General features: G+C 46.8%; 2 protein-coding genes across 12 annotated transcripts in view; one reads left to right on the forward strand and one right to left on the reverse strand.

Moving 5' to 3' along the window:
• TRERF1 (transcriptional regulating factor 1) overlaps positions 1 to 9,005 on the reverse strand; it is a 275,654-nt gene extending 266,649 nt beyond the window's left edge. For all 11 annotated transcript variants that reach the window (XM_060189802.1, XM_060189800.1, XM_060189797.1 and 8 more), the window contains exons 1-2: positions 8,553 to 9,005; positions 8,034 to 8,120 (exon numbers count right to left, since the gene is read on the reverse strand). The gene's annotated coding sequence lies outside the window, so the exon portion shown is untranslated. The remainder of the gene's footprint in view (positions 1 to 8,033; positions 8,121 to 8,552) is intronic.
• Positions 1,134 to 13,539, forward strand: LOC132538211 (uncharacterized). The gene is made up of 4 exons (XM_060190818.1): positions 1,134 to 1,173; positions 7,264 to 7,403; positions 9,181 to 9,594; positions 13,407 to 13,539. Exons 1-4 carry the CDS (start codon positions 1,134 to 1,136, stop codon positions 13,455 to 13,457), a joined length of 645 nt encoding a protein of 214 aa, XP_060046801.1. The 3' UTR covers positions 13,458 to 13,539.
• Positions 13,540 to 13,893: the final 354 nt, after the last annotated feature.

A 13,893-nucleotide genomic window follows, 5' to 3' on the forward strand; every position in this document is an offset into this window, starting at 1 on the left:
TCTTGGATGGAGCTTGAAGAAATCATGTTAAGTGAAATAAGGCAGAAACAGAAGGACGAATATGGAATGATCTTACTCACAGACAGAAGTAGAAAAACAAGATAAGAAGAGAAAATACTAAACAGAACTTGGACTGGAGTTGGTGAATTGCTCCAAAGTAAAAGACTTTGGGATAGGTCGGGGGAGGGGGGAGAGAATACAGGTCCAAGAAGGATGACAAAGGACCTAGTGGGGGTTGCATTGTTATGTGGAAAACTGAGAAATGTTGTACATATACAAACTATTGTATTTACTGTTGAATGAAAACATTAAAATAAAGAATAAAGAAAGAAATTTTAAAAATTAAAATAAAATAAAAAGTGGATTCAGACCTGGAGAAATAGCATAATTATGCAAAAATATTTTCAGTTCAATCTCCAGCATCTCCATAAACCAGAGATGAGCAGTGCACTGGTTAAGGTTAAAAAAGCAAAGTGGTCACAAGTATAAAAAGGGACCAAAAGATAGGGGTGGAGGGGTCAGATAGTGGCGCACCTGGTTTAGGGCACACATTAAAATGCATAAGGTTATGCATGTACAAACTGTTGTATTTACTGTTGAATGTAAAACATTAATTCCATAATGAAGAAATTTTAAAAAAATAAATAAACTGCACAAGGACCCAGGTTCAAGCCCCTGGTCCCCACCTGCAGAGAAGAAGCTTCACAAGTGGTAAAGCAGTGCTGCAGGTGTCTTTCCCCACCACCACCACCATCCCTCTCAATTTCTGTCTCTATCCAATAATAAAATAAATAAAATATTTTTTAAAAGAAGGGGGGGAGTCGGGCGGTAACGCAGCGGGTTAAGAGCAGGTGGCTCAAAGTACAAGGACCAGCGTAAGGACCTCTGTTCGAGCCCCCAGCTCCCCACCTGCAGGGGAGTCACTTCACAGGCGGTGAAGCAGGTTCTGCAGGTATCTATTTTTCTCTCCCCGTCTCTTGTCTTCCCCTCCTCTCTCCATTTCTCTCTGTCCTAGCTAACAACAACAACATTAATAACAACAACAATAATAACTACAACAATAAAACAACAAGGGCAACAAAAAGGAATGAATAAATAAATATTAACAAAACAAAAAAAAGAAGGGGGTGGACATGGTAAACAGAGTTTTTAGTAAAACTTTGGGAAATGAAGGTAAGTGTTTCACTGGTTGTCAGGTGTTGTATCTGAAAAGGGGATCTGGCTGAAAGTCAACTCACCTAGTTACTGAAAGATGCCTCTTACAGTTTACATAACACTTTCTGAACATTATCTGATTTCATCCTTACAACTCTGAGGGGACAGACCACTGATGGTATCACCACCTCCAAGCCCCCCACCCCGTAGATAGATAGATAGATAGATAGATAGATAGATATACAGACAGACAGACAGACAGACAGACAGATTAGAGACTGACTTGTCCAGAGCCAGTAAACAGAGCAGGACTTCGGATTTCTCTCACCCAACCACAGGCCCATACAGACTTCACCCCCTGGTTGGGGGCCACCAGGACTGAGAGGCTGCAGTATATTTTTGTGAAAAGCAGCCAGAGAAGACAGTGCTTTGCCATTGTTTTTTCTCCTCTCTCTCTCTCTTTCTCTCTGCCTCTCTATCTGCCTATCTATCTCGGGAGGGGGAAGGGGTTTCTTGCTCAAAACATACAACACAATGCTCAACCAACTTTTGAACATCACAGGTGAAAATCATAGATGTTTTTTTCCCAGTCACAGATTTCAAATAATCTAATGTAAGACCCAAATTATTTTAACTGAAGACTCTTCTCCCCAAGCAAAGGAATCCATTCTTTGCTCTGTACTACTCAGTAATGCAGTAAATGCTCAAAAAGTGCAGTACAATTTTCTGATGCAGTCTTAACCCTTACAGTCTCTAGTTGGAGTCAAGGCCTTATCCAAGGACGGAAGGCCCTCATCCAGAAGAGGCAGAACACCTCACCTACCCCTCACCAACAGCAATGTCACTCTTCCCAGGTTTTCCCTCCAATCTTGACTGGGAAAGGGTCCCTCTCTCTCCAGGCAGAGGCTAGATCTTCCCTGCAGACCTACTCAAAGACTCAGTGCTGTTGGTTAAGCACCTCCTCTCCAAGAATTCTTCCTATCAATACAAAAACAAACCACCAGTAGCCCCCACAATAATAATAATAATAACAACAACAACAACAATCCTTTCCTTTCAGCTCTGGCTTAGTAGCTCAGTCACCCTTTCCCAGTAAAAGATGTCTACACATATTAGTACCAGTTGTTCACCTCCAAGCCCCTCCCCAGTCTTGCTCCTATTGATCTGGCTGGCTTCCATCTTTCATTTTGCTTGATCTTTCATTTTGCTTGATCCAAACTAATTTCCCTGGCCCTCTCAACTTTCCTTTTTTTAAATTTATTGGACAGAAACAGAGAAATTGAGAGGGAAGGGGTAGATAGAGAGGGAGAGAGAGACAGCAACACCACAGCACTGTTTTACCACTCATGATGCTTCTCCCCTACAGACACAGACTGTGCTTGGACCCAGGTCTTTGTACACTGTGACATGTGCACTCTAAGGGCTGCACCACCTCCCAGTCCCTTTCCTTTTTCTTTCTATAGGTGTCCTCTTTAGGGCATGTCAGCCAGTCTCCTGAACTCACATTTTTCTCTTTCCTGCCTGTTCCTCTGCAGCTGAACAGTATACTGGACTATCTGCTACAGATACTCTCCACTTGGAGTCTTGCAGAAGTCTCAAAGTTTATGGTGCCCTAACCTGACTCTGCTTCACATACACTCTCACCACCCCCACACACCCAGCAAACACTATCATCCATCTATTTAACTGCTCAAGTCAAAAACCTCAGTTATTCTAGGCAATGCCTCCTCACTCCCCTCCAAATTAACCAGCAGGCCCCGCCTATCTCACAGGCACCTGCTCCTCTCCCCTCACATCCCATCACCACGTCACCTGGCCTGCTCCAACAACCTCTTGAGTGTACCCTCCAATCCCACGCCTGGCCCTCTCTGACGGTGTGGTTCCCTCTGAATATGAGTTAGGAGGTATCTCTTCCCTCAGGAAGATTTCACTGAGTTCCCACTACTCTCCAAATGACTCAACCTTTTCAAGGACCCACAAGTCCTGTATGAACACCTCTCCTTTCTCCTTCTCCACCTGAGGCCTCTTTTTAGTTACCTCTAAAGCCAAACCCCAAGTCCTTCCCCAAATTCTCCTCTGACCCCAACTCACCTCCAATCTTCAGAGATATTCTTTTAAATCTATGATAGAGGTTTTATTGTATTATACTATACACACACACACACACACACATATGAACCTGAGCATCAGTCATTCTGGCATGAGATACCTAGACTCAAACTCAGGACCTCATGCTTGAGAGCAGAATACTTTATCCCCTGTGCCATCTTCCAGGCCATTCAGAGAGAATTTTCTAGTCAACTTGTAGTTAAGTCCAGGTTCCTAGTAGTTTCATCATTATATTGGCATATGTTGCAATATATATTTCTATACGTGTCTACCTCCTCTCTGGAGGGTCTACAGTGAGGTAGAGGTAGAGAAAAATGAGTGTGTCTGTTTCAGTTATCAATGTAATTCCAAAGCCTTAGCACAGGGCCTAGCAAATAGTAGGTGCTTACTGAGCAGCTGTTGGATGCATGAATGAACAAACCAAACAATCTGGCATGAAAATAACGACTGCCTTCTACCAGCCCCAAGTTATATACTACTATATAGTCACTCAAGTTCCATTTCACTTTGCTCTCTATCAAAAAAGTATTTTAAATATGTTTTATTTTTACGAAGAGAAAGACAGAGAGAGAGAGAGAGAGACCAGAGCACTCCTCAGCTCTGGCTCACGGTAACACCAGGAATTGAACCCGGGACTTGGGAGCTTGAGGCCTGATGGACTTTTTGCATAACCATTATGCTGTCTCCCCTGCCCCAAAAATATTTTTAATATTGCTGAAACAATAGCTCAATTGCTCAGCATATTTCTTGCTTGTTTTCTTCCAGGAGGGAAAAAAAATTATCATTCATCACCTCAATAGACCCAAACTAGCCAGAGGACCCTATAAGCAATACTCTGTAAAATTATTAGAAAATATCGGGGTTTTTGTAGTCTAATTGTTTGTTTGCTCACTTGTTTGTTTTTAACCCAGGAGAGAAGACTTATTGAGAATCATGGGGTCTCACTCATGTTACTAAGATTATATGATTTCTTAAAATTCAACAATACCCTTCTTGAAAAGCAAGGACACCAGTAATTGGAATTCAACTGCTTTGCTCCCCACAAAATAAATCAACTGTATTTGAGTTTCCCCTTTATTTCATTGGTTCCCCCTCCAATGTGAAAATTCATAAACGTTATTAATCTGCAAGATCCCAGTTGACTCTAATCCTCCTTTTTCCGAAATCACACAGCTTTCTGAGGTCAGAAGTAAAATAAGCTGAATTCGACTGACAGTCAGCACCTACTTTTACTGCCAGGGGGTAAGGCAGATCCTTACTTTTTCTATAAAGGTTCAAAGTCAATAAAAACATTGAAGCTTGGGGGGGGGATGCACACGGTGAAATATACCCTATCCCAGAAGTGACGAAATGCATATCATTATGATGAACCCTAGAGCAAAAGAGGCCCAAGTCCCAATTTCCCACATGTAAATTTTCCACAGAAAGTAAGTAAAGCCACACTAGGCTTTCTGGTCTCCGGATCCTCCCAAGACTACCTCCTCCTGCTGTCTGGGAATAACAGCTCAATTAACCTTAGACTTGACCAGGCATAATTAGATAGGTGAGCCGGCTTCAGGGGAAACTTACAAGACAAACTGAAATTATTTTTGGTACCTGGGATTATACACCCCACTCTCTATTAACACATATAATTGGGGCTCAGCCATGCACTTTCCCACTCCCCACCCCAAGACACTGGCAGACTTTCTTAAGTGTTTCTTTGTGTGTAATGGTCAAGACTACCAAGTCACTTAAAAGTCCTTTCTGGAATGCCAAGGTACAGATAAATCCACTCTCCATGAAAAGTCAAAAACAGAAGTTAATCAACTCACCCAAGTCCATGAAGCAATTTGGCCGTTGGCCCAGGAAGAGACTATCAAGACCTCTTAAGACCAGTTTCAGAAAACATATGGAACTCAAAGATCAAACCCTTCATTTCTTTTCTTTTTTTTTTTATTTTTTTTAATTTTTTTTTAATTTTTTTATTTTATTTATTCCCTTTTGTTGCTCTTGTTGTTTTATTGTTGTAGTTATTATTATTGTTGTTGTCATCATTGTTGGATAGGACAGAGAGAAATGGAGAGAGGAGGGGAAGACAGAGAGGAGGAGAGAAAGACAGACACCTGCAGACCTGCTTCACTGCCTGTGAAGCAACCCCCCTGAAGGTGGGGAGCCGGGGCTCAAACCGGGATCCTTATGCCGGTCCTTGTGCTTTGCGCCACCTGCGCTTAACCCGCTGCGCTACAGCCCGACTCCCCAAACCCTTCATTTCTGACATTAAAAAAAAAAAAATCTGAGGCCCAGAAATGATGAGAACCTGGTATCTTTCTTCCCACTTGTCAGTGACATTTTTCCCCCTACCTTGAGATCAAGTTGGCCTAAAAGTTCTTTTATCACTTTGCAAATACTGTAAACTTGAGCCAACAGCTGGTTGGAAGGCAATTTTAACTCTTCCTGATTAATCAACTTTATGATAAATCCTTATACTTTCAAAAAAAAGAAAAAGCAACCAATGTTTTTGGATATTATATAGCCCATCTATAAAAACAAAAGCAAGGAATATTATAGATTAGCTTTGTCTTTTGTCTTTGTAACCACACGTTTCATTATATAAGCAGCAAAGAACACTACAGTCTGTCCCTTAAATTAAAGCTCCCACATCAACAGAAATCAGAGGCCCAAGCAATTAAAGAAGGCAAAATTGAGTACTTTCCACACAGTTTATAGAACTGTTTTCACAGCAAGCTCACATAAATGCTATGTGATATTAACACATGCCTGCTATGTGGAAGTCTGCTTACCAAGCTGTGAAAAGACCCATGTTTACTATAGAACCTGCAAAATTAATCTTCTCGATACCCATAAAACAAAAAGAAAATGCTCTTTCTGGGATGTCAAGCTGGTTTTGAAGCAATCTTTTGGCAAAAATGGACATGTCTAAAAGGGCGGAGTCCAAAGAGGTGTGTCACTCACTCCGTGTATCAATTTCTATAAATCAAATCTTGACAATCACCACAGCATTTTTAAAAGAATGAATTATGATTCATGGTCCTTCAAACCTTTATTACCACAAGAACGTTCTCAGTAGGGGGAGGGGGTAGGAAGAAAAAACTACTGTGACTTGATTAATGGCTAAAGCAAGACAATAAAATAAATCTCATAAATATAAGGGGGGAAAAAACCTGAATGACTGCTCTTGGCTTCAAGGATAGGCCTGTAAATAATTCTACTACCCTGGGATCAACACACATAAAGATTTTGTTTACCCTCTCAGCATATACATCAACCAGACTCAGATTTTCAGCAGGGAAAAATACCTAAATTGCTCAAACTGAAGCCCAATTAGGGACATCTGATAAACGACAATAAGACTTAATACTTAACATTTAACCCAACATTCAAGTTGTCAAATATGAAATTCTCAATCTGAAAGTCCAGTAACAGGACAGAAGGGGGGGCACTGTCCATCAATAACAAGTAAAAAGACTATTTTTAAGAATGCTGTTTCCCAACTGAACATAACTACAGAAAGCCTAATCAACTGTAGTTAGTCACAATGCCCAGTACTTACTCCTTCATCCCTACGAAACATATCTGAATTTGGACCCCTGCTGCTAAAATTATCCTGGCAAAGTTGAAACTCCTAGCACAATCCAGGTACCTGACAGCCAAGAACCTCCAACTTATCTGCAGAAACCAGCAGCTGAGGACCAGGAAAACATAGGCAAGGAGTAGCAGACTGCTGGTTAACTAGCTAAATGCTGAGCACTCCAGCTTGCTATTCTTATAGTAGGCATCAAAACCACCTTTTCCATCACCACGCTGCTATCCTGAAACAGGAGGGTTGGTATTGACTAGGACAACTTGAAACTACTCCTTGCTATTTATTTAATGGTTTTCTCCATAGACCCAATTTAAAAGTACACCACCCAGCCAGCCCACTGTGAGGAAGCATTTGTGCAAAGAACTCTTCAGCCATCCCTGAGTCTGTCATTCCTAAGCATCACTGCCATGCAGTTCACAAGACATCCCAGGCCATGCTGTTAGCAACGGGTTTCAACACTGTTTCCTTGCCAAAGCCACATCCAGTCAAGGAAAGAGTTTCCACAAAACTGGCTTCTAAAGAGCCCATCGAAGGCACACAGGAGAACCAGAAGGCATTTTCTTTTAAGCTGAGGATGGCAGGCACACATGCTCCAGCCCAAGTGCCGGCCAGAGGCTGCCGGCCAGGTGCTCTTGGCCTCTGCCAATGAATGGATGGTTTTGTGTTGTTTTTTTAATATCCATTTCTTCAGACCACCAGCAGTAACTTCCCAGACTCCCCAACTGAAGTTGGGGGGAGTATAGGGGCAGGTTTATCCCATTACACATTTCTCCCATCTGGGTGGCCACAGTAACTTCAGGGGAGTAATAGGCCCCCCAAAGAGCCCACAGACGCATATACATACACATAGGCATCATGTCAACCGCCCCCAAAAGGCACATCCCCAGGGTCCTGCGGTTTCTTGGCTGAAAGAATGAAGGCTTTATAACCTTCAATTGCAAGCCCCGCCACCATCACCACCACCACCACCACCCTTCGAGCTGGGTCTGCCAATTGCAGCACCCACCGCGGGGAGAAGCAAAGCAGAGAAGGCCCTGCTCACATACTGAAAGTAAAGAAGTGGGGGGACAGATTTTCCCTTCTCCCTCTTCCCCCACTTTTTTCTCTCCCCTCCCCCGTCGCCTCACGGAGCATCTCCCAAACTAATTTTTTTTTAATGAAACTTAATAAGCTTCTTGCCTACCTTGGCTGTTTCTGCAACAAGTGCATGGACAATCCGACAAGAAGACCAGTCTCCGCTTGGTGGGTGAGATGGGGGGGACGAACAGAGCTGATGGAGTAATTTCAATATTAATTTATGTCAGAGCTGCCTTGTCTCAGCGATACTCACTTACAGTACTGCCCTCAGCCTGTAAACAAATATCGCTCCGCCAGGAAACATACTCCCCAGATGCAAGACCCTCTACCCAGCAGAGAACGGGGCCCGGCATCCCCCCACCTACCAACCCAACGGCGTGATCCCCCACCCTAGGTAGGACGCTCTGGGTTTCCAAAGCACCAGCCCACAACCACCGCCACCACCCCAGCAAGAAACTTAACTCGGTCCGTCTACGCCTACACCCTCCCTTCAGGAAATCTACTCTCCATATGCATTCAGCCTCCCCGCAGGAAATCTGCTCTCCCCCCTCCCCCCTCCTATATACATGCACCCCTCCCTCTCCTACTCCCCCCCCCCCAGCGCCCTCCCCGGCTAGAAACTTACTAGCAAGCAAGCGTGCAGGCTCTCCCGATCCTGGAAACTTACTCCCAGATATAGCGCCTGCCAGCCCCCTTTCCCAGCCCTGCTCCCCTTCCTGCCCTCCGCCACAAGCAACTCCAAACTCTCCCCATCCAGCCACTCTCCCTCCCGGTGGAAATTTGCAGCGCGGGGCTGCGCGCGTGCATCCACCCTCCCCTTCAGGAAACTTACTCCCCATCTGCATGCACCGCCTCTCAGCCATCGCTTAGAGGGAAGGGGGTGTGCTAGGGAGACAGAAATACATATGTATCTCTCGCCCCTCCCCCGGCCGCAGCCCACTCCGGGCTGAGCCGCGGTAACCTGGCCTTACCTTTTGCATTGCTCCCCACCCTCGCCCCCTCTCTTACCCCTCCCTATCCGCTCCCCGGTGCCCCCCCCTTTTTTTTTACCCATTACCCACCCCTAGCAACCGTTCCCAAGCTCCTCTCGGCCTTTTTTTTTTAATCCAGGATGCAAATTCCTCCCCTGTCAGCAAATCGACTGTCAAATTATTTTCTTGCAAAGGGGGGGGGGGGAGCAGAAGCAAAAAAAAAAAAAAAAAAAGGTGGGGAGGGAGGCGCGGGGGAAGGGAGAGAGGGACAGAGGAGGGGAGAGATATCCCTCCGCAGAGCTGGGTCTGGCCTCGGGCGGGGAAGCAGGAAGTAAGGTGTCCAGCGCCGTGATCGGCTGGTCCTCGCCCGCGCCCCCTTATCCCCGGGGCGCCGCGCTCTGGCGGGCGCGGGCCGCTCTGCTCATTGTTTGCAACCTTCCCCGTGATGAGCAGCAAACCTTGTTTGTGCTCTCGCATGTGCGTGAGGTTGCACCTTTTGGAGACTGGCGAGACTGGACGAGGACAGGGAGGGGGATGCAGATTGAGTTGCGGCCGGGCGCGGGACCTGTCAGCCCCAGGGTGTGGCAGACTCCGGCGTGGCCGGAAAATCGAGGCCCCGGGAGAAGACGGCGTGGCCGGGAAGCTGCCGCCTCAGAGCCAGACCAGTGCAGGATTGCTTCCTGCGTAGCCGACCGGGTTATTATAACTGCGCTTTGCAATCTAACGATTGGGGGTGGGAGGAATTTTGTGTCTTTCTTAAAGGACTGCAAAGATGCCACGGTCTCGATGGGCTGCGCCTGTCCCCCATAGCACCCGGGCCTCGGTGGGCTTGGGAGCTTGGGGCTCCGGGAAAGAAGCTGGACGTTCGCGAAGCGCGCGGCTCCGTCCCTCCGCCCCTATGGGGGCGGGGTAGGGGTGCTGCAGAAGGCACTGGAAATGCAGCTCTCTGGGGAGGGGTCTCCATCTCCGCTGCGCTGCAGGCCGGGGAGGGAGGTTGCCTAGGAGAGGGGCCGGGGCCCAGCGGCGGAGAGGAGGGAGGGGAGGGGGCCTGGGGCCGTGGCGGGCGCTCGCCCCTCCTCGTGCGCCATGACTGTGGAACGTGGTGCCGGGAGGAGGGACGGCCGCCGGGGGCCGCCCGGGGCTGCTCGGCATTGGTGCGGAAACCCGAGCCCGGAGTCGCTCCCCGCGCTGTCTCCTCCTCCTCTGCGGGGGAAACCGCTGCACCCAAACCGAGAGCAGCTGCGAGCAGGGGGCAGGGCACGGGCTGCAAAGCGAGCCAGGGGTTCAAACCTCGGTGGCGCCAGCCAGGGGGCTTAGCAGGTCTACCCCTACCCCTACTCTCGCCGCCTGCCAGTCGGTCCAGCCAGGGCCCCCCAAGCATTTCCAGGCTTCTGGGCCAAGGAAACGTGAACCTACGATGAGGGTTCAGCCAAACAAACCATCTTGAGCCGGATTCAAGGCATCTGTCTCGTGGAGGGCCCACAAGACAGCGTGTGGAGGGGGAGTGTTGGTTTTGTTTTCTGCTTAAGTTAAAGCATGCTTTGCTTTTTTTTTTTCTTTCAGAAAAAAATAATTAAACTTCAGGTTTGGTTTTGTTTTCGTTGCGCCGCTTCCTCCAAGATCTTGTGCAGAATGAGTAAGGTGCTCCCACTAACCAGGCCTTCGCCACAGGCCTCCACCCCCACCCCCACCCCCACCCAAGCGCTGGGTGTGGACGGGGCGGGGGAAGGCTGTATGGGAGCTTAAAGCATGAGGTCATGGGCGGAGGAGGCTGCTGCCAAAAGCGGCCGAGGTTTTGTGTGTGTGTGTGTGTGTGTATATTGGGGGGCAACGGTTCTGTTCTCCAATCTCCGCAGTGGTCAGTGCTCCCGCATAACCTATATCTGGGGCACTTGGACCGGAGAGAAGGAGCTCCGGACTGTTTAGCTCAGGGCACGTTTTGGCTGATGCCTAGCCCTTTATGGGGCCCTTGCGGAGGAGAGAATCAGAAGAAACCAAGGAACTGCACAGTGTCGCGGATACTAAGAAAACTCAGATCCTCTGCCCCTGCCTCTCCCTTCCCCTACTTTTCATAGTCCTCTTTTCTGTGTTAGTCTCCTGCTCCTCTGCGACTCATTCTTCCCAAGCAGCTAAAAGAGTCTTGCTTAAACTCCCGCTCCAAACCCCTCCCCAGTTGGTCTTAGAATAAAGCCAAGCACTAAATCCCCTCACAGACCTCTCCACCCTCACAGCTCCTCCAATACTGTAAGGCTGGTGGTGCTTCTTTGTTCTTTGGCCGTGTGTGTGTGTGTGTGTGTGTGTGTGTGTGTGTGTGTGTGTGTGTGTGTGTACCCGGTAGTCCCTAACCCTCCCCTTTCCACCTCTTGTAACTCCTGCTGCAACATCAGGACTTCACTTAACTATCACTACTGTTTTCCTGAGGAGCCTTTCGGAGTACTCTTTTCCTGAGGAACCTTTCTGAGGATTCTTTTCCTGAGGAGCCTTTCTGAGGATTCTCTCATGTCTGACCCTCTGGGGAAAGAACCATCCAGCAGCCAGGCTGAGGCCAGAGCTGACCTCAGTGAAAACCCTTTTCCAAGCTAGGTTGGAAGAACCAAGCTTGAGTACCATCACTATCCAGGGTCCAATCTCCTGGGAGCTAGAAATCCCAGAAACACCATTATTCCTCAAGAGACCTGGGAAACTGCCTGACATAGCCCAGAAACCACATCTCTGCTGTCTCCTACAAATCCCCACACTTAATACTAGGAGAGGTTTTTTAACCCAGCACTCCTCCCTTGGGACACATGAGGAACCTGAGGCTATGAGGAAGTAAACTGTCCTGGATCAGTTGTGAAAATCTACGCTCTGATCTTTCTTGCTCCTAAACACCAAGCTGCAGAGGAGAAAGGATTTTGGTGGGACTCAGGGTATTGTTGCTACACAGCCAAGGATGCTGTGCCAGTTTGAAAGCATCCCTACATACTTGGCTCACAGCCAACAGATTTAATGTTCCTTTATGGGGGAGGGGAGGGGAAGCAGGTGGTGGCACACCAGGTTGAGCACACATGTTACCATGCACAAGGATCCATGTTCAAGCCCCTACTCCCAACCTGCAGGGGGAAAGTTTCATGAGCAATGAAGCAGTGCTGCAGATATCTCTTATCATTCTCTATCTCCCCTTCCCTCTCAATTTCTCTCTGTCCCATCAAATAAAAATAAATATATATTCTTTTAATATTCTCTAATTTTTAATACTGTGGGCTTTTCTGGCTTTGGATAAAGAAGTTATGTAACCTCACTTGGTTCAGTCTCTTTGTAAAATAGAAAGAATAGTACTTACAGTGTGGTGTTGTGAGGTTTAAATGAATTCGTATGCAAATAGGGAGATAGCTTTATGTTTATGCAAAAAGACTCTCATGCCTGAAGCTCTGAAGTCCCAGATTCAATCCCCTGCACCACCATAAGTCAGAGCTGAGCTCTGGTTAAAGGGGGGATTCAAAGATTTTAGGGTAAGTTCTTGATGATTTTGAATGGATTTATGTGCACCCTATTCCCAAGAAACTCTAGAAAAATCAGTTTCAAGAGTATTCATTCACAGGGGTGGGGCGGTAGCGCAGCAGGTTAAGTGCAGGTGACGCAAAGTGCAAGAGCCCGGCTTAAGCATCCAGGTTCGAGCCCCGGGCTCCCCAACTGCAGGGGAGTCGCTTCACAAGTGATGAAGAGGTCTGCAGGTGTCTGTCTATCTTTCTCTTCTCTTCTGTCTTCCCCTCCTCTCTCCATTTCTCTCTGTCCTATCCAACAATGGTGACATCAGTAGTAACTACAACAATAAAACAACAAGGGCAACAAAAGGGAATAAATAATTTTTTTTAAAAAAAAAGGGCCTTCACTGAATTAAAGCTCAAAATCTATGGCCTGAAAGACCAGGAGAAAGGAGCAGGAGGTAGCGAATCCCATAGAGCACAAGCTATACCCTGCATGAGGACCCCCCAGTTTGAGCTTCATCACCATGTGTGAATTTTAAATAATATTTAAAAGTTATCTGGGGGGAGTTAGGTGGTAGTGCAGCGGGTTAAGCACAAGGGGTGCAAAGCGCAGGAACCGGCGTAAGGATCCCGGATCGAGCCCCCGGCTCCCTACCTGCAGGGGAGTCGTTTCACAGGTAGTGAAGCAGGCAGGTCTGCAGGTGTCTTTATCTTCCCCTATCTTTCCATCCTCTCTCCATTTCTTACTGTCCTATCTAACAATGATGATATCAATAATTACAACACCAGGGAAAAACAACAAGGGCAACAAAAGGGAAAATAAATATTAAAAAATATATTTTTAAGTTATCTGGGGTTAGTCTTCAGAAGACATGTTTGAGTTCAAGTCTAGGAAGAACTACATGGACAGTTATGTAAATCTTTATGTCCAAGCTCCCCTACTCCACTCCAGGCAGAATCACCATCCTACTCCCACATTTCAGCCTCAGTCCTAAACTGGCTGCTTTAAGAATGACAAACTGATGTTAACTCTCTTTTCAGCCACCAGGTTCCAGATGCCATCAGGATGCCGGCCAGGCTTCCCTGGACTGAAGACCCCACCAATGTGTCCTGGAGCTCAGCTTCCCCAGAAACCCACCCTACTAGGGAAAGAGGGAGGCAGACTGGGAGTGTGGATCGAAATAAATAAATAAACAATTTTTTTTTAAAAAGGATGACAAACTGGGACCACAACAAGGGCAACAAAAGGGAAAACAAATAAATAATTTTTATTTATTTATTTATTTAAGAAAGGAGACATTAACAAAATCATAGGATGGGGGGGTACAACTCCACACAATTCCCACCACCCAATCTCCATATCCCATCCCCTCCCCAATAGTTTTCCCATTCTCTATCCCTCTGGGAGCATGGACCCAGGGTCCTTGTGGGTTGCAGAAGGTGGGAGGTCTGGCTTCTGTAATTGCTTCCCCGCTGAACATGGGTGTTGACTGGTCAATCCATACTCCCAGTCTGCCTCTCTCTTTCC

The sequence above is a fragment of the Erinaceus europaeus genome, chromosome 4, assembly GCF_950295315.1.
Source record: "Erinaceus europaeus chromosome 4, mEriEur2.1, whole genome shotgun sequence".
In the NCBI taxonomy this organism is placed as follows: Eukaryota; Metazoa; Chordata; class Mammalia; order Eulipotyphla; family Erinaceidae; genus Erinaceus; species Erinaceus europaeus.